The 24,010-nt window shown below is 38.9% G+C and overlaps 1 protein-coding gene across 1 annotated transcript in view; it reads right to left on the bottom strand.

The window, feature by feature from the left end:
- Window positions 1–1,892: 1,892 nt before the first annotated feature.
- LOC135473357 (receptor-type guanylate cyclase gcy-28-like) overlaps window positions 1,893–24,010 on the bottom strand; it is a 35,603-nt gene continuing 13,485 nt past the window's right edge. The window contains exons 6-19 of the mRNA XM_064753208.1: window positions 18,508–18,589; window positions 15,554–15,656; window positions 14,776–14,952; window positions 14,120–14,224; window positions 12,258–12,329; window positions 11,383–11,539; window positions 10,791–10,934; window positions 10,133–10,328; window positions 8,298–8,438; window positions 7,542–7,734; window positions 7,014–7,203; window positions 5,294–5,377; window positions 2,679–2,770; window positions 1,893–1,964 (exon numbers count right to left, since the gene is read on the bottom strand). Coding sequence (XP_064609278.1) covers window positions 1,893–1,964; window positions 2,679–2,770; window positions 5,294–5,377; window positions 7,014–7,203; window positions 7,542–7,734; window positions 8,298–8,438; window positions 10,133–10,328; window positions 10,791–10,934; window positions 11,383–11,539; window positions 12,258–12,329; window positions 14,120–14,224; window positions 14,776–14,952; window positions 15,554–15,656; window positions 18,508–18,589 — 1,808 coding nt within the window. The remainder of the gene's footprint in view (window positions 1,965–2,678; window positions 2,771–5,293; window positions 5,378–7,013; window positions 7,204–7,541; window positions 7,735–8,297; window positions 8,439–10,132; window positions 10,329–10,790; window positions 10,935–11,382; window positions 11,540–12,257; window positions 12,330–14,119; window positions 14,225–14,775; window positions 14,953–15,553; window positions 15,657–18,507; window positions 18,590–24,010) is intronic.

The raw sequence follows: 24,010 nt of genomic DNA, 5'->3' as shown, positions 1-24,010 counted from the left end.
TGTGTAATAAATACACATCCATCAAAGACCATGAATTAAAAAGGAAATAAATAAACTGGAATAAATATAATGTTTTATTTACATTTACACAGCAAATTATAGGCATTTGGTGAATAGTCCCTATTATCTTTGCAAAAGTCAGATAACAGGCAGTACACATCTGTTCGCTACTTACGTATATATATAACAGATAACAGGCAGAATTCACGTACTAGTTGCTTATATGTTAACAGGAGACAGGCAGTACATGTGTACATTTGTCAGTTGCCTTCACATGTATGTTAATAGGAGACAAGCAGTACATGTGTACATTTGCCAGTTGCTTACACATATATGTTAATAGGAGACAGGCAGTACATGTCCACATTTGTCAGTTACCTACACATGGATGCTAATAGGAGACAGGCAGTACATGTGTACCTTTGCCAGTTGCCTTCACATGTATGTTACTACGAGACAGGCAGTGCATGTGTACATTTGCCGGTTGCCTTCACATGTATGTCAATAGGAGACAGGCAGTACATGTCCACATTTGTCAGTTGCCTACACACATATGTTAATAGGAGACAGGGAGTACATGTACACATTTGCCGTTGCCTACATATTTATGATAATAGGAGATTATCCGTATATATGTAACCGAATACAGGCAATATATACGTACACATTTACCAGTTTTTATTTGTTGGCTTATATGTAACCGACTACAGTCAGTATAGATGTACACATTTGCCTAAGTAAATATGTAACCGAATACAGGCAGTATACACGTACACATTTGCCAGTTGCTTATATTAATAACAGGGTCACGGCCAGCATTTACTTGCGTCTGCTCACAACAAACAGTACATGTAGGCTGAGACAAGACCATGACCCATGACGTTGGGTATGGAGTGAACTTTCCCAGCCCGTGGGACTAGGCTCCATGCCGGATTGATTTGTACAATTTCCTGCAACCACCCACGTATGTCACACATCAAGCATCACGCCATCTTCCCTGTAATTACGAATTCCGTTGATAACATGTACGGTATTCAAACCTTTCAATGTACAAACCACGATAAATGTTTCTGCTATAGAATGTTTATCATGATTAATACCTTAGGTTTCACTTCAGCGAACACGTTTGAAGTTTCCTCATAGCTGGCTATCCCACGTTCACACGTAACAATTCATTCATCATTCAAACTAGTAATACGGACCCTGGGACTTTTGTCCGTCGGACCTTTTGTCCACCGGGGCTTTGTCCGTTCCCCATTCATGGCTGTATTGGCTATAGCCCACAATAAATGCTTCCTAGTCGATTTGTAATCTCCTGCCAATTTTAGATATATTTTCTTTTGCTTTTTTCGGATGCCCGTTGGGTTTTCTTCATTGTTTCTGCTTGATAAGTGGTAGCAGAGGTTTCATTTTCATTCTAGGAATACGTTTGCGTGGTTTTCAGGAAATGGTGTCGCGAGCAAACTTGAGAAAAGTCATCTATCAGCTGTTTGCCAATTTTGTGAAAAGTTTCATCGATCAAAGCCTATCAGGAATGTGACTGGCGTTGTGTCACGGGACAAGGATTATCATGCCTCGAACTTTCGAGGCTCGCAGATATAGGGATAAACTGTGAGGTCAAACGTGAACACGTAAGTAAATGGAAAATTAATTGTGGACGGTTGTCTGTTGGTGCTTACCAACTATGTTCATGTAGTGTGGAAGCGACAATAAATCGGCATGGATTGTTTTCATAAACAAAATGTCGTTTTCCTTGTCTCTGTTCCCAGTATAATCCTTGGTCATTTGGTTTCTGGCCGGTAGAATATAACAATACCTTCAACTCGGCCGCATCCGGCTATATGCGTATGCGTGGACAGACATGGGCGCATGTTCGACATACCGTGGTTGGATCAGGGTACTGGTAAAGGTCGGCGGTATCCATGTTTTCCTAAAAGCCAGTATGTTGTCTGTAAACCTTTACCCTGTGAACAAATGGAAATCAATGTACCTGACTCTGGATACTGATAATTAGCTGGTGATTTCTTTAATAATGTACTCAGCACACATGTTAGGTGCCAATATAGATATGTGGGAAAGAGGCCCAGGCTGGTGAGAACGTATATACAGACAGGTCATTATATATGGTTAATCTCATGCTGGTTTCCTCTCCGACTGTACGTGGGAAGATCTTGCAACAATCTGCGGATGGTTGTGGGTTCCCCCTGCTCTGCCCGGTTTCCTCTCACCATAATGCTGACCGCCGTCGTATAAGTGAAAAATTCTTGAGTACGGCGTAAAACGCCAATCAAATAAATAAATGTAATTCATCTTGTATTTTTTTAATGAACTCATATTATTAATATTACTTCGTAAATATACGCATTATACAAGAATACAAGAACACAAAAAATTGCTTTTCTTTCATAGAAACTCACATTTATATATGATGTTTGAATATTTTTGCTCTTTCTGGGAACAATCAAAGCAGATTTTGTAAGTCTAAAACATTGAATGAGCTTGTTTTGAAAAACTTTCGGCCAAATTTACAACAACTTGTTATAAGTGTGAGATGTTGCAACATCACAACTTGCTGCCTTCCTCACTCAAAAAATGCTTCAAACAACACGTTTAATACGTGGTTATTGCAAATACGCCTGGCGTAATTCAGTACGTCTTTATTTACGGTGACTTCATACCTTCATGCTGACTTCCCCTCGTTTTGAAAACACATATCCACCAATGATTTGTAGAGCATGGTACGATTCTTGGCTTACGTGAATTTTCAACGCTGGAAACATAATAAAAGGCGATAAGTATATAATGTTCATAAATTTCTTAATGAATAGAGTATAAACAAGTTCAAAGTGTAACAAGTTCTTAAAGCTGAAAAAAATTCACACATTCATATATCAAACATAAAACGAGAGTGCAATAATTCCATTGCAGACAATTTTAATTATTCATTGACGTGTTTCGTATTGCTATAGTGACCTGAAGGTGTTTGAATCCTTTGTGTTAATGAAAACCATATCGAACAAATATTGCCATAGCAGTATCATTTGATCTTTTCGACAGCACGCTATCATTATCCAGACGGCAGATCTCTTGCCAACGGCGTAAACAAAAGCAGCAGTACAGTATGTGAGCCTCCAAATGTGTAAATAGCAACAGTCTAGTTGAATTCGGTTCCAAGAGCTGAAAATATATATCATTTTTCACGTACAAACAAATGCAATAGCACATGTCCAAGAAAAGATCTACCCAGAAAACTGTCAAGTTGAGGTAATATTCTCCTAAGGCTATGGGCTTTACAAACAGTATTTTGGTTTATATTAAATAAAATTAAATGTAAATTGATATACATCACTGTGTTCCTCGTGTAGTATACGTGACTTGTGTATTGTGACGAAAGTTATGTAAGACGTATTCAACTGTTGTAGGAGCAGCTTTTAGCATGATGTTGAACAGCTACTGTCAGAAACCCCTTCCTGTGCACGTAAATCATGCAGAAACATCCAGAAGAAAAAAAATCAGTCACAAACGAATGTTCTTTCTTCCATGTATGTGGGAAGGTCTGGCAGCAACCTACGGATGGTCGTGGGTTCTGCCCAGTTTCTCCCCACCATAATGATGGCGGCCATTGTATAAGTGAAATAGTCTTGAGTACGGCGTAAATCACCGATCAAATAAATAAATAAATCTTTCTTCGTATGTAAATCGTATCAAACTTACACGATCAAAGCCTCTAACTACATATACTGTAATACTACGGCTTCAAACCTTCCCTCTGAGTATGTATCATTGACAAATGTAGGAACAGCAGTAAGTTGAGAACAAACGGTAGACCTTTCCCCTCTACTTTCTCAGCGAAAGTATTAAAAGCGGACCCCTGTTGACGACGGCTCGCTTTATTTCTGATGATAAAACAACACGGCAAAAACACATCGAGTGGTGACAGATGTAACTTTAGCGCTTGTGAGATACTACACGTACATTAAATATTGCATATTACAGCTCCATTGCTCAAACCAAGAAAAAATCATGTATGAGATAAAAAGTAAATGCGATCAATATTCAGCCGCTACCATTGTCACAGACGTAAAGGTGGGTGATACAATATGCTTTACACCTCAGAATGTCTTGTATTACAAGGTGTGTTGGCCAATTTCCCCTGACCTATTATGAAATTAGAGAGACATTTTCAAATTAAGTACAGGTTGGTAAACAGTTCATGGTTGAAGATGGTTAAACTAGATTGTATAGGCTTCATAAGACCCTTGAACTATTCAGAAACTGGTGGAGCTAAGTACAGTAAGTGTAAGACAATTCTTCTTAGTGCTGAACACAAACTCTCACTAGCAGACTATTCAAATTAGAGATCAATATGTTGCTGAAAGAGTACTACATCCCTCCCCACTTCACAATATCTGAACAAGGGAACTTTTTATCTGAGTTAGGGTAAACGCGAGCCAATTTATAATCAATAATCGTGAGGTCACCAGTCTAACTTCATGTCAAAACCAACCTGATATAACTAGTTGGCATACATATGATAAACTCAACGTTTCTTTCAATACTTTCAATTCTTTCAATCAGCAAGTTGTCTCATTAAATGCACAATGCAGGCGCAATTTAAATAACTTTAAATTTGATTGGTGTTTTACGGCGTACTCCAGAGTATTTCACTTATACGACGGCAGCCAGCATTATAGTGGGTGGAAACCGGGCACAGCCCGGGGGAAACCCACGACCATCCGCAGGTTACTCGCAGACCTTCCCACGTGCGACCGGAGAGGAAGCCAGCAAGAACTGGGTCTGAACTCACAGCGACCGCATTGGTGAGAGACTCCTGGGTCATTACACTGCGCTAGCGCGCTAACCAACTGAGCCACGGAGGCCCCAGCAATATTAAAAGCTGATTATTGGACCCCTGCTTACATTTTACTCACATAATATTCTCTCACTGTTTTTCTCCCTCAAGGAGCTTATAATTTTGCAGATGTCTGTGTATCTGTATTTCTATCTGTAGGTCTATTTGTGTGTCATCGTTTACAGAAAAGTTATAAAGGGATTCGCATGGTTTGGTGCACAGGCTGCCCTTGCATGGGCTAAGGGCCAAACTTTGGTGGTGACCGGGATAGAAATGTAGATTTACGAGCTCCTTTTACGATCGATCCTTCATCGTAGACAGAAAAGAGAGAAATCTAGAGGACCCTCTGTTATGGCTGTCTTGGGGGGGGGAAATCACAGATCTTGTTGAGGCGGAGATTTGTGTTTTGGTGTACTTTTCACTAAAACAAACAGCCTTTACCTTCGCCGTTGGATTCCATCCTGGAGGCTGTGTTGACGGTGTCTCCAAATAAACAATATCGAGGCATTGTTTGCCCTACAACACCTGCAAAATGATAAAAAAATTCTACCCTTTTGCTTAGAACAAAATGTTGGCCGTTAAGAGCGCTGACCATACAATGCATTAACACTTTACACGTGGTGTATTTTGTAACGTTTAACTCTGATGACATAAACACTGTATTTCTATCACGCAATATTTGTGACAGATCAAGAACATGTTTTCCACTGCTGCACATGTAAGTTTACACATGCATTATACCGTAAATCTCTAGACACAATAATCTTACTAATTACACTAAAGCCTTTGCTTAGCGATATATAAATGGCGTTGTGTGAGGTAAAGTAAATTGTCATGGTTAAATTTCAGCTCTTATTAATAGGTATACACCTATAGAGAAAATGAGACTTTTCGCAAAAAACCTCGGTAGGTTTTAAACAGTACATATTTATATTCCTTTGTGATGTTTGCAGCCGGCTACGATCTTTTAAATCAAGAAAGACGTGCTGCGAGTTTAAATCAGAGAAATATCTCTGATAGTAAAACTTAACAATTAAAATTAATTAATTTTTAAATACCATCTGTATATACTATGCAGGCCATACTAGTATACCATGTTCTCTAGAAGACTAGTATACCATGTTCTCTAGAAGAATAGCTACCATATTCTCTCGAAGACTAGTATACCATGCTCTCTCGAAGACTGGTATATCATGTTCTCTAGAAGACCAGTATACCATGTTCTCTAGAAGACTGATATACCATGTTCTCCAGAAGACTGATATACCATGTTCTCTAGAAGACTGATATACCATGCTCTCTAGAAGACTAGTATACCATGCTCTCTAGAAGACTAGTATACCATGTTCTTTAGAAGACCAGTATACCATGTTCTCTCGAAGACTAGTATACCATGTTCTTTAGAAGACCAGTATACCATGTTCTCTAGAGGACTGATATACCATGTTCTCTCGAAGACTAGTATACCATGTTCTCTCGAAGACTAGTATACCATGTTCTCTAGAAGACGGATATACTATGTTCTGTCGAAGACTAGTATACCATGTTCTCTAGAAGACTGATATACCATGTTCTCTCGCAGACTAGTATAGTATGTTGTCTAGAAGACTTGCTGGGTTAATATAATTGAAACAGGCGATAAAACAAATTGTGAAAAAATCGAAATTCTATCTGATATATCGAGAAGACCACATTAGAAGAGGCAGAAAAAGATGTTATTATTTTAGGATCAAAAAAATAGAATGTGAAGAAAGAAAGAAAGAAAGGTAATGGGAGCTTCTATTGTTGTGTGGAACAGCAGGCGTCATTGGATCGCAAAAGCCATGAAGGTAGGCCTACATACACTTCATCCATAGAAATCAGTGCATCAATAAGCAAATAAGTGAATTTATTGATTTATTTGATTCGTGTTTTACGCCGTACTCAAGAATATTTCACTTATACGACGGCGGTCAGAATTATGGTGGGTGGAAACCGGGCAGAGCCCAGGGGAAACCCACGACCATCCGCACGTTGCTCGCAGACCTTCCCACTTACGGCCGGAGAGGAAGCCAGCGCCTTCATTGGTGAGAGACTCCTGGGTCATTACGCTGCGCTAGCGCGCTAACCAACTGAGCCATGGAGGCCCCCAAATAAATTAATTAATGCAGATTTGGCTTACCTGCAGCACATGGCCCTGTGTGTATCCCCACCCTTAGCTGCAGCTGAGAACCCGGCCGATGCCGTATGTTGAATGTTACTGTAGCACTCAGTAGATCGAGAGCCATGTCAGCGACGCACATCGGGTGTTTCCCACCATTTCTCAGCGGGGCTCCGCTCACCACCATATAGGCGTCGCCGATCGTCTCGACCTGAAATTGACCAATATCCTCCCGTTAATTAACGTTTGTCTTATTTTCAGGAACTGAAATACGACTTTGGTTAGTCCAATCAGTTATTTCTTTTGTGAAAAGATATATGTCTAAACACAGAGAGCAGATCACTCAGAAAGCAGATCGATTTTGTTAAACACAACACTCAAGACTTGACATTTTCACTATACAGTTTTACAGGTGGAGGAAATCTGTGTACACGAGGTAAATCACCGACCGTTGGCAAGTTATTGACGAACATTCCCTCGTATGGTGTACAAACTTACTTTTGAAGTCAGACGTAAAGATGGAGAGAGCGTACAGGACATGGTTCCTACCTTATAGACGTCATGCTCTGCTATTGTCGAATCAAAACAAGTGTAGAGGTCATTCAGTAAATCCACCACCTGCATGGGAGTGCTTTCCGAAGATAGACTGGTAAAACCGACTATATCCGAGAAGAAAATTGTCACGGAATCGAACAATTCCGGTGGGACAATTTGACCAAGTTTGAGTCTCTCTGCAACAGCCCTGTAAACAAACGTATTTTTAACTGATTTTCATGTTAATTATCCGTGTATTTAACTGGTGCATTTTCCCCTTAAGCAGCAGTCATGGTGACTGGAGGGAGGAGGCGGAGTGCCCGGATTAACACCGGCCAGGACAAATCTAGTGACGGAAGGTCATATACAGTCTTTGTCCAAAGCCAATAACCCCCTTGTTCTAACGAGGTTTTTATATATTAATATACTTAAATTGTATCAAACTAACGTCGTCACTCAACTTTTGCATTATATTGTCACATTTAACTTATCTCACGGTATAAAGTGTATATTGCTGATGGTTATTTTTCAACAATTATAAACCACTGGTATTATTTGTCTTTTTTTCAGAACGCCTATGACCGTAATTTGTCCGCTCCATTTCCATTTTTATATTAAACTTAAAAAGAAAGATTTTTAATTCTAGCATTCATCATGTTACGCGTGGTTCGAAAAGCGAACTACAAAAAAATACAATTGAGTACAGTCAAATCAACCAGCATCTTTAGGTTGTAAGAGGAAGGCGCAGTTTGCCCACCACTGATTACTCACTGAGGCAGCATGCTGTATAGGAGCCGGTCAGTTTTCTTCTTCTCCTCAACCAGTTGTTGTGTGCGTTCCTGTACAATCCCTTCCAGGTTACTCGCGTATTTCTCCAACAGGTTCAGCATGTTGTCCACGATGTCTTTTTTGCTGCAGAGATGATGTTAACAGTTAAAGGATTACAAAAACGTCGCTAACTGACATATAGTAGGGGATATAATTTCCAGGGTTAAATCTTACATCTACATTACGCTTAAATAAAGGTTACACATAGCCAAAACTTGGCTACCTTTCACAAGAGCCAATCAGCGACGACCACGAAAGAAAAAAAGAGGCTAAACTGAACTCGAACGCGATGCCCAAGACATAAGAATGACAGGCACCCCAGAGTACATGTAGTAGGGTTACACCGATAACTGGCTGACAGGAGCAATACTTGGCCTATCCGTTGGGGACGCAAGAAAATCATTAAGTGACTTAATGTACATTTAACTGTAACAGGCCACGTATATACACTATGGCAGAGTATTATTGTGGATGGGCAATAGGCATCGACGTTATGTCTTTCCTCTTCTATTCCGTCCATTTTTCAACAACAGCACAATTTTGACAATAACCCAACCTTTTCTTATTCGACTCTAAGCAGTATCGTAATGCTCTGTTCACCCATACTGTACACTGTGAACTGTTCTCAAACTAATCACGAGACACACGACAATCCGCAGGTTGTTGGAAGACCTTCACATGTACGATCGGAGACGACGACCCCTTGAGCTGGACTTGAACTCACTGCAATTGCATTGGTAAGAGCCTAATTCGTGTGTGACTGCTTTAGCACGCTAACCGTTAGGTCAAGGAGACTCCCAGCATTTCTCACAAAAGCTTTATTGTGACATTATATGATCATGGAAAGCATGCTTCTCAAGCAGAATGCGTTTCCTTAATGATGTGTTACCAAGGCCATGCGATTGCCTATTTTTCCGAAAAATTGAATTACATTAATACGCTAGGGTGTCTCCACGGATTCTTGGGCGCACGCGTTATGTCACACAACAATGTAACATGTCCCACAACAATGTAACATGTCCCACATTTTAATACCCAAGGCAAGGATTTATAGCTGAGGTAGACTGACGGGGAGGTGGAATCATAAAGGTAAACACAGCCGTCAACGCAGGGACCGTGGAAACACTGCTAGTTAGCGCATGCGTCAAGCTATCACATGGAATATTACAAACGCAATCGCATGTCCGTGGAAACACAGTTTACGCTGAAGAATTTAGGTAGGCCTAGTTTACCTTAGAAAAACCCGGTTTTGTCATGTTTGTACACCCAGTACGTTATGACCTCTAGAGGTTATCTGATCTTAACACCAATTCGTTTTCAGTATGTATATATATGGGAAGCTATTTTAATGTATCATCCGTTCTAGTGGCCGCCGTTATAGCGTGACGTGGGGAATTGCAAGCAATTCTACTCATAGTCTTACACGACGATATATTACGTGTCACAAGGGTCATAGATTTAACATTGGCATCCTGCTATTCTTGTATTTCGCAAACGCCAAGACGCCTGTCCATTATGCATTCCGGAAGCTCTTGGACCACACTGCGTTGTAGCGCAGTTACATGTAATGTTACGCGATATTTGATGAGAGTATGCCGCAGAGGCGCTGTCACAGACTTGAGATACATGCATATTGATGTTATCGATGTAATTCGGCTCGCTGCAGGTTTAAGTTAATGGAGGACAGGTGGAAAACTGATGCCACTTTGTGCGTTGAGTGGAGTAGTCGCTGAAGTAAGACTCAGAGACAAATAAAGGCCCTTCAAATATCCACTTACTTTCCGTTGTTGAGTTTCCTTAGGTAGCCTTTGACGTCATTAATATTAGGTCGTTTTTGTGTCTCTTCGTCCCAGCAGACCTGGATCAACTGGAGAATTCTCTTGTCTTCCACGTCGCTTTCCTCGGAGTCTATTATTTCAGGCCGCATCAACGAATTACAGCCCTGAGACCCACTCCTTACTTTCTCTATTATTTCTGTGGACAAAATGTCACGATTTTGTAATTTTCTTGAAATTTGTGGATCATTTTGTTAACTCTATCACCTTTATTTCCATAGTTTGTGTGTTTTCGTGTAACTGACAAGCACCTTTCGCGTGATTATAAGACATCGGAGTCGTAAATGTTACTTTTTAAATCGGATTTGAAGTTCTAACTGCACTGACAATAACACATGTCAGATACACTCAGGATAGCATAGGCCAAAGAACGCAAACGTTTCAATAGGCTAAATTAATTAATGTCTGTGAACTCAGAACGTTAGGTGTGCAATTGATTTTGCATGCAATATTTATTGTTGCGACGGATACATTTTGTTTTTTAAATTTTTTTTTAAAAAAAGTATAACAATATGAAAAACATGTATATACAACTGTCAGTTCCAAGAAACCTCGTCGACTTCCTGTCTGCAGCCTGGAGGGTTGACTAGGTGATGCGTACCTTGCGGGGAGAGTTTGCTCATGTCATAAGGCTCTTTCCGAAAGATTATCTCGTACATTACGATCGCCAGACTATAAATGTCGGCAGCCTTGGTCATACCGGAAGTCTGGGGTGACAGCAGCTCAGGGGCGGTCCACAGGAGAGCTGCAGGTACAAATGAATTAGGCATAGACAGCAGAAGGAATGTAATCAAATGATCCCATAGTCAGGCATTCCAACGAAAGCCTCGAGAAATAAATCACCGGTTAACCATTTTGTGGGTTGATGTTCTTGATTTTGCGTGTCCTTTTTAGTGTATGGAAATGGAAGGGTTAAATCCATCGTCACATTAAAATTCGTTTGTGTCGAACTGTACTCAGTATGATGAATCTGTTACACATAAATGCGTTGGGAAAAAGTATTTTTATACAGAATATATAATGGGCTATAGTTTAGGGTACAGTACACATATTTGTGGGTTAATTTGGCTTCAGTCATCCTCTAAAATCTGTTCATGCAAACCTGTGCATATTCATCCTTCCAATGTGTCTTCAGTGGGATTGTTTTTGGAGAAACGAAAGCTCGCAACTGAAAAAAAAGTCAGTGAAAATACCTTTGTTCTCCTGGTCAGCAAAATCTGTGTCTAGTTGGCGAAGCTTGGTCATCCCGAAGTCGGTGAGCTTGGCAACCCAACGATTGTCAACAACACAGTTGCTGCTCTTTAGATTACCGTGCCATTTCAGAGAAGAATCATGAATGTACTGAAGACCCTGTAGAGAAAATGCAGAAAGTCGTAAGGTTACTGTGTTTGGAATTCATCTATCAATCATCGCCGCGTAAATATTGAAATGGATAGTTATATAAAATGATTGTGGTATACACAGAATTTGAGAGCTTGGCGGAAGGAGGTACATTGCATTAGTAATAAATATTTCTTTTTTTTTTTTTTTTGATTATTTGTTTCAGTGTCTTTGTTCAGGAGGTGTTATATTATAACAATGTTATTCTACATGTAATATTTTTGTAGATATTTGATGGTTTACATGTTTTACTGTTGAATACTGCGGGCATGATTAATGATAGCAACCCCAGAAACGTATTTGTAACGACGTATTCTACCTCATTACAACATCTTTCCAATTGTTACATTCACACCATCTAATTTACGCTGGGCCTCCGTTGCTCAGTCGGTTAGCGCGCTAGCGCAGCGTAATGACCCAGGAGCCTCTGACCAATGCGGTCGCTGTGAGTTCAAGTCCAGCTCATGCTGGCTTCCTCTCCGGCCGTAAGTGGGAAGGTCTGCCAGCAACCTGCGGATGGTCATGGGTTTCCCCCGGGGCTGTGCCCGGTTTCCACCCACCATAATTCTGACCGCCGTCGTATAAGTGAAATATTCTTGAGTACGGCGTAAAACACGAATCAAATAAATAAATCTAATTTACGCTGAACTTTACTGTTGGTAAGCTTTGCTTTGATATCAACACTCACATTTACAATATCTCTGATGAGGGAGAATTTGAACATCCAGTCCAGCTTTAGTTCGTCGTTTTCAATGATATCCTGAAAGAGAGGAGTTGTGAGAAAATTTGGCATCTGTAGGACATATTCACACGTAAATTTAGGTTAATATATACACTTGTTTAACTGAAGGAGAGGTTGGGAGCCAAGCAAGCTTGTATATGATATTAGATTAATGCAGGCGGTTGAAAGGAATGGATAGATCCGACACATCCGAAGTCTCACCACCCCTTATCTTATCTCCGAACCACATATTGCATAATGTACGTTCATTGTAAGTAAGGTTTTATCTTCATTCATTCAGTGTAGATACAAAGACAGTACTCAATTTACTTATGTATTCATTAATCCATGATCATTCTATTTAGAAAAACGAATTGCGTACTATGCAGTAATTGAGTTCGTATACAGCCAATCTATATTCAGTGAAGGGACAGAGCATAATGCCACAGTTGTTCATAGCAGCTCCAACTTGCTTGTTCAGACCGTTTGCATCTGCGAACACAGAATACACATTTCATATTGGTCGCCATTTAACAGGGATATAGCTAGGCCATGTTAGTTGTAGATATCTTAGCTGGAGACAGTGTTCGCCTGATAAATGGCAGGCCTGATTCAGTCATTTCAGACACGTGTCACAATCCGAAACACGATTTATAAGCACATTCAACGACTGAAATAGTGAATTCATTTACTGAGTGAAAAGCTCAGAGATGTGCTAATAAAGAATCGAACAAAGAAGAAGAGAAACACATGCCTTTCCTTTATGTGTTAAACCCGAAAATCATTAACAACTTATCGCCAAAAAGGCGGTGACTGGAAACAATCGGTTCTATAGGCTTAAATACATCTGCGAAATTATGTAGAATAATCTGTAATAAACAACACATATCGACTGGTACTTGGTTTTTATGGTATTATTGTTTTAATGTTTATATTGTGACTAAAACGAGGTTGAGTTGTGCAAACATGTAAATCTTATGGCCTACAGATGTGGACACCATATTAGCGAAAGACAAGTGACCTTCAGACAACGTTAGACTGCGCAAGTGGCTACACGAGCATCTTCGACCGCTGATTCATATTCACAGGCAGCGAGAAGGGAGGTGAGAATTGTGGTTGACTGACGATAATAAACCGAGGATGGTTAACTGACAATGATGAACTGATGATGGTTAACTGACAATGATCAGCTGAGGATGGTTAACTGACAATGACTAGATACTCCGGATCCCGGACAAAAATATCTCTCCTGATGTGAAAGTTCTGCAACGTGTAACACTCACACGTACAGTAATTAGCGAGAATCAGAAACGTTACACTATATATGTAACAAGTCAAAGTGGGTGGAAACCGTAAACAATATTACCCATCAGATAACCATTTTTTATTACTTTGAGTTCATATATTTACCTCTTTGTTGTTTAACGCAATGCTCAAGGATGTTTTACTTATACGATATATTTTGATGAGTCCAGAAAACTGTAGTGTACCGGTCTTTCAGTAGAAATTTCATCGTATAATCTATGGAAATGTGGGTTCCTCTCACCATAATGCTGGTCACCGTCGTACAAGTGAAATATTCTTCAGTACGGCGTAAAACATCAATCAATCAAACATCAATATATATATATATATATATATATATATATATATATATATATATATATATATAGATATAGATATATATATATAGATATATATATATATAAAAAATGTAACCTTGCTTTAAAATGCACAGATGTATTCTTTTAATTGACCCTGATGAATCTGTGATGGGTATGCTTTACAACCGTTTCCCATGACGTACACATACTAACGAACTAACCTACCTGAATGCTTCCCTTTGAGCAGTAAGCTGTGAGAAGACACGGTAACCTGTCGTCAATGCAGAGTCCGGAGAATGCGTTTACGTTTGGATGATTCAAGTCTCTCATCTGAAAAACATGACGAAACCAGAATAAACGAAAGCGTCTATACACTCCACGTATGAAACTGAACGTTCGAGAAAAATGAGGGTGCATATAGCACATGGAGTGTAAATTAATACAAATGAAATCTTCAAACGCCAAAGCATGTAATTCCATTGTCTGTCCAATCAAATGCAACCAGAATAGATCAATTTATGTCATTTGTTTAAAGCAGCTCTGTTCTAGAGGGGAATGTGGCATTCGTTTTACTTTTTGTAAATTTTATTTTCTACAACAGACTATTTTTTCACAGTTTAAAACTCACTGACATTGTTTTGTCCATGTGAATTTGCTTCTGGAAAGTCAAAAAGCAAACCCTTTTTCCAGGGCAGTTTAACACATGAAAAAGCCCAGATTTACGAATCAAGAGAAGATAACATTAATTTCTAGATCCTCTCCTGTTGTGAAAGTTTATAGTTGTATTGTTCGATCATACATGCATGAAATTCACAGCAATGAGAAATATGTAAACATGTGGGTGCAGAAGTTTAGTTCGTATTTCTCACTCAATTACCCACCGCCTTTAGCTCCAGCTGGTCCTCTCTGCATATGTTCACTATTTTTCGAGACAGGACTTTTAAGGATACCACTGTTCCTTTATATGTTGCTATTAGTGAGAATATCTGCCCATCCAGTCCATTGATTGTGAAACGGGTGGAACTACTTCCGGTCGTCAGCGTGGACTGAATACTTACCTGCAATCATCATCAAAACATAACAGTTATCAATAAGGCACATTAACAAGATCCGGGATTTCGCCAGTTAAGTTTAACCATTTCACAGCTTTGGTCACTGCCCTTGTTTTCCCCTCTATCGTGTTGTCTTTTGAGTTTTAGGTTAAGATCCATGATGAAAATATTCATATATTATTCTTTCACAACATCTATTGGCTGCATTACAACTCGTGGATATAAATGACTGAATTTGTAAATCATATGCTATTTATTCATTTCAGTATGTTATATCAGTTAGCAGATGCTTTTGCTTTTGGAAATGTAAAAATATTACCAAATATGACAAAGAAGTGCCTCGCCCGTTGCTACCATACAGTAATTACCATCTTTTAAGTAGAAACAATCAAATATCGTATGTCAAAGAGCAACTTGAAGAATTACTCTTATAAAAATTGCATCTTATATTATTAAATACGTGTTAAGTTCAGGGAATACCCGAAATTAGATTGGTTATTTTGCTCAAAACACCACTTCTGGGATGAAATCTTAATTTGTATGGAGTTTTGGTAAATGTGCCTTTGCTGTGGACGGAACAGTTACATTTTCTATTGAGAAGCCATACCAAACTGTTTCTTCTTTCACTGGCTATCCGTTGGGTGAAGACGATATCCTCATAGTTTACTTTCCACAGCATTAACCTCAACTCCTGTTCCAAACGGAAACGTCTGTCAAATAGATTACGTGGAATTATTCGGCATCACAGTTGTTAGAAAGAAAACCCTCTGGAGTGAGAGATTTTCTCAGGAAATGACTATAAATAGAGGCTTATGTACAGAGGGTTTATGGGCTAACAAATGCCAATTGTACCTGTTTTACACCTAGCACTTTGAATGTTTCTCGTCCAGACTATTATGAAAGGCTTAACATATATGTATTGTGGAGGGTGTTAATTCTGCATATATACACGATTATAGTTGACCTACACGAAAACAAAAACAATCTTGTTGACGTACGACTTTACCATGTGTTGCTATGATACCGCTAGCTACAATCGTTTTCATAGCTGATGGCATGTGGTCCAAGCTTTTATTGCAAGACTGAAATAATCTAACCCCCGTGGCGCGACATTATACATTTAGGAACAAAAGTAAGCTCCAGTCCACATTTTAGCCTTATTTTCTGCAAGTTTGGACAAAATGGAGGTGAAGTTTATTGTAAACGACAATAGAATTGTGTACATAAGTTTATGGACAGATTGTTACAGTTTTATGTCAGTTGCAAACAACCATTGTTATGCAAAGAAACTTTCGCCATCAGACTCATTTAGAGCAATATATCAACAAATCAGTTTTAAGGAAAGCTCATTTCTACGCTGGAGAAGTGATTTTACCACATATTAGTCAGTAGCATACACGATAGAAGTGACTAACCACAGATTAGCCAGTAACGTATACTGCAGAAGTGATTGTACCACAGATTAGTCAGTTATGTACACTGGAGAAGTGATTTTACGACATATTAGTCAGTAGCATACATGGTAGAAGTGACTAACCACATATTAGCCAGTAACGTATACTGGAGAAGTGATCGTACCACAGATTAGTCAGTTATGTACACTGGAGAAGTGATTTAACCATATAATAGTCAATAGCATAGAATGTAGAAGTTACTTATCTCAGATTAACCAGTTAAGGCATACCGGAGAAGTGATCGTACCACATATTGGTCAGTAGCATACACTTTAGAAGTTACTTACCACAGATTAGCCAGTAACGTATACTGCAGAAGTGATCATACCACAGATTAGTCAGTGGCAAACACTTTAGAAGTTACTTACCACAGATTAGCCAGTAACATATAATGGAGAAGTGCTCTATCACATATTACTCAGTAGCATATAACTTTAGAAGTTACTTACCACAGATTAGCCAGTAACATATAATGGAGAAGTGCTCTATCACATATTGGTCAGTAGCATACACTTTAGAAGTTACTTACCACAGATTAGCCAGTAACGTATACTGGAGATGTGATTGTACCACATATTTGTCTGTAGCATAGACTGTAGAAGTTACTTACCTCAGATTAGCCAGTAACGTGTATTGGAGAAGTGACTGTACCACATATTTGTCTGTATCATATACTGTAGAAGTTACTTACCACAGATTAGCCAGTAACGTATACTGTAGAAATGACTGTACCACAGATTAGCCAGTAACGTATATTGGAGAAGTGACTGTACCACATATTTGTCTGTATCATATAATGTAGAAGTTACTTACCACAGATTAGTCAGTAACGTATATTGGAGAAGTGACTGTATCACAGATTAGTCAGTAACGTATACTGGAGAAGTGACTGTACCACTACACAATTCTAAGATTCTCGCGCTTTAATCACTGCTTGTAGCCTTTGAACGAGTCTTCAGATGGTGTGTCACGGCAGAACTCGTCATTAATACTACATCCGATTCTGCACTGGTGGGTATCTTTGAGAGATTCCATGTTCAATTGTTACTGTCCACGTACAAAGGTTTGGCTCTACGAGGACGCAGCGCTAGGTTGGGATCAAAGATGTCATTAAGACCATTTTGACCACCAAACCGTGCGCATTACCGTCACAGTGTCCAGGGTTCATCCACATTAAACACCGCCCCATATCATCAAAGATCCCCCACCACCCAGAGGGGTCGTCCGGATATGTTTCAGAGCAATCCAAAGCTGATATCACCTCCAGGCATTCAAATAAGACCTCTGTTATCAGTAGCATGCAGTTTTATCTTACACTCATCCGTTCGATGTACAGTAAGGCAAAAGGCCAAATTCCCAACCGTTTAGCCCCTTTACCGCGTCAGACGTTCACGGATATGTCTCGCATTCTGCAATGGACGTTTGATCTCCCCATGTTCTCTCGCCGCCTTGAAATGACTCCTAAATGTCATCGAAGAAAATAGTTTGTGGGCACTCTACTGGTTCAGTAGCAAAGGGGCATTACCAAAGAGGACACTCCATCCTCACGGTTAGATGTACACTTGGTGTTTCGGACCTTGAACTGTGCATGTTTCTACACCAGCTGAGAGGTTACGTTATAGAGATATTCTACATACCTGGCAATATATCTACGTCAGATCGAATGACACCCGTTGAATATCTGCGCCTGACCATTGCTCAATCTCACATGAATATCTAGCTTTCCGTTGTGGATATCAACAGTGACAGACCAGTAAACAATAGTTTACAATTTTCAACTTGCACGACCCTGATTTCCCCGTGCATCATACGGAACAACCAACGTCCACGTGTGTTGGCGATTCATCATATACATATATGGCACACAACGTTTATGTCATGAGGGTAATTAATAGCACTTTTTACATTAATACCAAAAATGCACATGCATCTGATTTTACAGGTGCTTAACCTTTGTTACTATTATATACTAGCGCTATTACATAATAATAATAATAATAACAATAATAATAATAATATATATATATATATATATATATATATATATATAGAACTGCATTTCTAAAATTCTAAAATTTGAAATTGCACTATCCCTTTGTTAACATACCTGTAGTACATGATCCCTGCCAAAATGCAGCCTATAAACAGACAGACCACCATGGGAATCAAGGCAATCAAGAAGTCCTCGTCTGTGAAGAAATGCATTAATTAGAATTATATCACTACATAATAATTCTCTCAATCTCCGACATAAAACATACGCCGTTCTTTAGGAAAACACAAAAACATGCTCCTATCTGACCCTTTTTCCATTTATACGTAAAATATTTTTTAAATTGTATCTCACTTTTGTTTTCATTTTGTCCTACTGATTGCGGGTGAATCCTTTTCACTCTGTTGTATCTTAAGAGGATGACAGGAATTACAAGCAAGTAAGCAAAGTTTGTGTCTGGAATCATACTTTTTGTGTGTTCTGTACAAAGCTCTCCGAAGAAGCCACATGCCGGGACATCGAGAGGAACTGCGTTGCCTTTAGTGCCCCATTTTATTTGACCCAGGAATTTTATTTTCTGATAAAAAAACAACAAGAAAACAACACAATAAATAACTTGTTATATTAATACGGGAATCAGTTGGAATAAATCGATCATAAATAACAAGTAACAGTGCCAATACCTAAAAGGGATTACACTATTTAAGTTAAGATATCTTCATGATGCCTCTTTATATCTAATAATTTTAAAACTTATCTACTTCACACTGGAACATCAACAACAATAGCCCTCAATCCGCATCTTTACGAGCTTGAAACCGTTTATTTATTACCTTGTAGAAACACACGTGAAAAAATAGAGAATCATTCAGATGAATGCTAATAGCTTCTTCAGATAAAATTGCTTCCTTTTTAATGGATTGTTTTATAATTTAGAGACTATTTATTGGAGTATGGAATTTACAACTTGGCACGATGTGGCAAATTACCGGAAGAGGAAAGATTGACATCATGTAATCTAATCGAAGCACATGACAAAGAATTCATTTCCTTTTCGCGATGTATGTGGTCTTGAAGTGAGCTTAATTTTTGCGAAAGCTCATCCGTTGTCAGAATAAACTTCTGGTGAGATTTGACATACATCAAATCTCAGGTTTCACTCCAGTGAACTCCTGTTATGTACATCAAAGTAATGAATCTCCTGTGGTGAGTTATTACATGTTCTATTAAAAGAGCGGGACATGTTTACCATTCCTTAGGGCTACAATTACCGGATACTCAGGCAGATGAACTTTGAATTCAAACACACGACTGCCACCATGTGATTATTACTTAAAATATTTTTTTTTAAAATATATAAAAACAAACAAAAGAGATATGAACAACTAAGACTTCGTAAAGAAACGGTAGAAATAAATAGGAATGAATTTACGAACATATTTTAAAAAGATTATAACATATTCTGTTATAGTTTTGATTTTCCTACTACATGCAGCGCTGAACGTCAATTGCTCTAAAATCAAAGACGCGCGCTTCGGAACATACCCGCATCACGACTCTCGCCACAAAGCTCCACCTTTGACGACACCATTTCAAAGTAAGGGGTTATCACATGTGTTCAGGCCACAAATTCATTATCGCAGACGCCAACAAACTCGTGCTAATTGCTTTACCCCTCTGCTTTGTGTGTGTATGGTCCTTTTCATGACGCTTTCCAGCAGTTGTTGACAGCGGACGAGAAGATGAATGGGAGGAATGAGGCGTAATTTTGTGTGAAACAAATATGTAAAAGTAGGTATAAAGATTAAGACACAACGAGTCATTATTTCTTAAATACTCTCTTCTTTCTCGGCGCATGGCGGCAACCGTTATCCATTTTCTATAGTATTACAACTGCAGTGATAGAAATCGCGAAGGGATATGAAGAGTTTGGACCTTCATGCTCATTAGTGTTTGTATTGAAATTTACACCTACTGTATAACCACTAATTACCTCAGCCAACATCAAAGTTATATTATATAATTCTATTCGTCCCACTGTTTGCAGCGGTGCTTGAAGTGTTACTGGAAAGAAAACGAACAAAATAGAAACCGTCGAATACTCAGGACAAAATGCTACGACAGTGATTGTCCAAGGTATGATCCCATGTTAAGTCACCATGTGGATGTATTGTTGTCCTTGTGGAGGTTTTTTGTTATTAAGCAAATGCATTCCTTACTAGCTCATTTCCCCTTGTATGCCTGGGTTTGTCTTGTAATAATCATGTGGAATTCTCTGAATGGTACATGCCTTTAGCATTGAGGAACACTGGATTTACATGTACATACATGCCTTTAGCATTAAGGAACACTGGATTTGCATGTATATACATGCCTTTAGCATTGAGGAACACTGGATTTTTACACGTATATCAAGCTCTGATGAACTGAGGTAGCCATAAAATTACGATCCTATAACCGCTAACTCCAAATATGGCTGGGCTACAAGAAAATCGTTCACGGTATACACATCTAATCACCATTCCACGTTCATGAAGCTCACATAGGCTTGGTTTAGACTTACTTGTATCTTCAGAATCGATTACTGTGCCACATTTGTTACTAATCACTTTCATTTCAACATAATAGGTGTAAGCTTTCATGAAAATGATGAAAATCAGAGCTGAAGGTCGAACCTAAGACTAGCAACTGGACCACTAACGAAATCTAAAGTAGTGCTTATACACCTTTGCGATCCCGGGACAGGTGGCACATAACCCGTTCTTTTCCAGTGGTGCATGGGAAGACGTAAATAATAAATGTGCTTAGCATCAAAGTGCTTAGCTTTTCAAAATGAACATCTAAGAAGGCTGTCAAAGGCTATGCACACGAGCTAGTGGCGCCATGCTTGAAGCCACTGGAAAAGAATACCTCCCAAGGTGGAATAGTGAGGAATTATTTACGGACGCCACAGTGCATGTTGAACACCGAAAATAAGAGGGAAGCACTGTTTTTGGATGTTTACGATGAATAGCACAAATGAGCAGATATAACTGAACGAATTAATGGTTCTGTTAAATGTCCCATCTGTAAGATATAAACCATAAAGCGCCAGCGCCAAGAACATTCGTCCTATTGCCTCGATGCAGTAAAAACAGCCGAACTATACCAGAGACGCCCATTCAACCCATTTTGCGACCAGCACAATACTGACCGGATCTGCTATTACGTGTATCATTCTCGGGTAAAGCGGTGCCGCCTGGTGTGAGACAAGCGATCTCTGACGTCACGAACAAGACGCCCTCTGTCGTCTACCTGAACAATAATTTCACAGCTGTATCGAAATATGTCAATTTCATTTCTTTCTTTGTATATATAGTTAAGCACTCAAGCTTTTAGGAGAAAAACAAGCTAAAAAGATTCGATCATATGTAACTGTTGGAATCAAGAAAACGATAAGATAAGTTAAACATTTACTCAAAAAGCATGCTTAATTACTCAGTTTGTATGCCATATATTGTTTATATCCGTACTACGTGGACATTGGCCTGAGGTCAACAGCAGTCACTCCAGGCCGCATCCGCTCCCTCGAGACAGAATGGGTTTCCATGAGACCCTTTCAAAGACGTGTGGAAATTATTTGTTTGATGTGTGTGTCAAATCATTTACCATGGTTGGGTGAAGGAAGTAGGTTTTTGTATGTACTACTGCAGAAATAATCTATAAGATAAACATGGGTTTAATGTTAACTGAACTGAACGGGTGAAGCATTAATAATTCAAATAAGGTTAATCCAAACCTAATGACTTGCTCACATCTGCACAGAACACCATTCCTAATGAAAGTCTTTATACATGGCTTTGTTGGTGTCGTTGACCTAGACCCTTGGCTGTATACGTATGCATGCTGCTCGTTAAAATTGTACAAGACGTAAATGGGCAAATACGCATTAAATCTAAACTCGCCGTCAAATCCGACATTTGCATACAGTAGGCCTTGAAATGGCGTTTTAAGACAATTAACGCAAGACCCATGCTTGTCATTGTAAGTCCACTGATTTCTAAATGTCTCCGTATAAGATAAACAGCGCTATGGATTCGCAACGATGATGGCCCGTGTTGCATATTGTCCTGTAACGCCATTTCATCCTATTATTGAAAAAATGTCACGGTAAAATTCATTATTATGAATTCCAACAAAAGTCAAAATGTTATCTTGAACTGTTTTAATTCTTTTCTTTGGATGTACACTTCATTTTATGTTTACTTTTCTTTAAGCATAAGAAGACGTGTAGGGTATCTGGCGAAAGAGTTTTTCACCGCATGGTCCGGTTTCAAACCTAATGCGGTTAAACTAATAGCCTACACATTCTTGAGTATAGTGTCACTCAACAATCAAACAAATAAATCAATTAATGCACAAATAAATACCAGTACATAATAAATTTAACACACAAATAAATTAGCTTCACACTATCTCTTGTTTTTACCATAGTTTCAGCACTAGGTGCTACAAAAAACTGACTCTCATATTACCTGATTAGCAGAGCTTGTCATTTTGACCACCATTTTGACTTGAAAAGCGTCTCCATTTGGTCAAGATCCCATATCCAGTAATCTGGGTCTCTGTCGCCGTTAGAATCAAGCTTGACCGTTCCAGTGATGCTGTTATCAAGTCACAAAAAAAACAACAAAAAACGTTTAGTTTCTTATCCTTATTCCAATGATCATGTCTGCTTATATCGTGTCAAATAAGCGGAAATACAAGCAAGCAAATGCTCACAAAATGAGGTGTTTGTCTTAATATGTAATACAACAAATAAAATAAAACTGTGTCTTGCACAGCGAATAAATGAGAGTAACTGTGAGTGAACACTGTAAATTAATGCGAGTAACATGCAGATTACAGTGTGGTTAAATGAAAAAAATCTGTGTACCCCATTTGGACTAATGCCAGACAAGTCGTACAGTTATGCTTAATGCACCTGTAGACAACTGGTGTGCGGTGGTACAGGCAATTATCCGTAACTCATGAATCTTTACTCAGACACTGTATCTGGAGAATTATATTTTGACATTTGCGAATAGTTCATGAATATACAGAGAAAACGACAATGAAGACTTTAACTTATGTACCACACAATGTGTAAGTATATGTAGATCTAAAAGTAGCTGTTTACGTAAATGGAATTTGAACTCGAAACGGTATACATGTAGTACGCGGGCCACCACCAGCGTCAAGAAAAGGCATCGTTTTTAGTCTTACTGTATGTGTTTAATTCTTAGGTCAATATAAACAACACCCATTTGGGGAACAGTTAAAAGGACCATCAGTGTATTTCAGATATTATTTCAGAGTGTTCTTATCTTCAGCGCGGCATTAAAAAAAACAGTTCTCACTAGTTGCTATGAATTTCCGTTACAAACGAGAAAGGCATTCTGAAAATAGAAAATAATTAAAGCATTTACAATCCTTACAGCGGTACCGGTGGCCAAACATCAAGGCCAGTTGAACGTCAAATAAGAACAGCTCTAAGTAATACACAGACCTAATTTGCCACGATCGGAAAAATTCAGCTTTGTTAAACATCTGTTTACGAACAGATGCAAATACAAATAACGACGAATTGCTTGATTTA

This window comes from Liolophura sinensis, chromosome 8, assembly GCF_032854445.1.
Source record: "Liolophura sinensis isolate JHLJ2023 chromosome 8, CUHK_Ljap_v2, whole genome shotgun sequence".
Classification (NCBI taxonomy): domain Eukaryota; kingdom Metazoa; phylum Mollusca; class Polyplacophora; order Chitonida; family Chitonidae; genus Liolophura; species Liolophura sinensis.
This window is presented reverse-complemented; position numbering and strand designations above follow the sequence as displayed.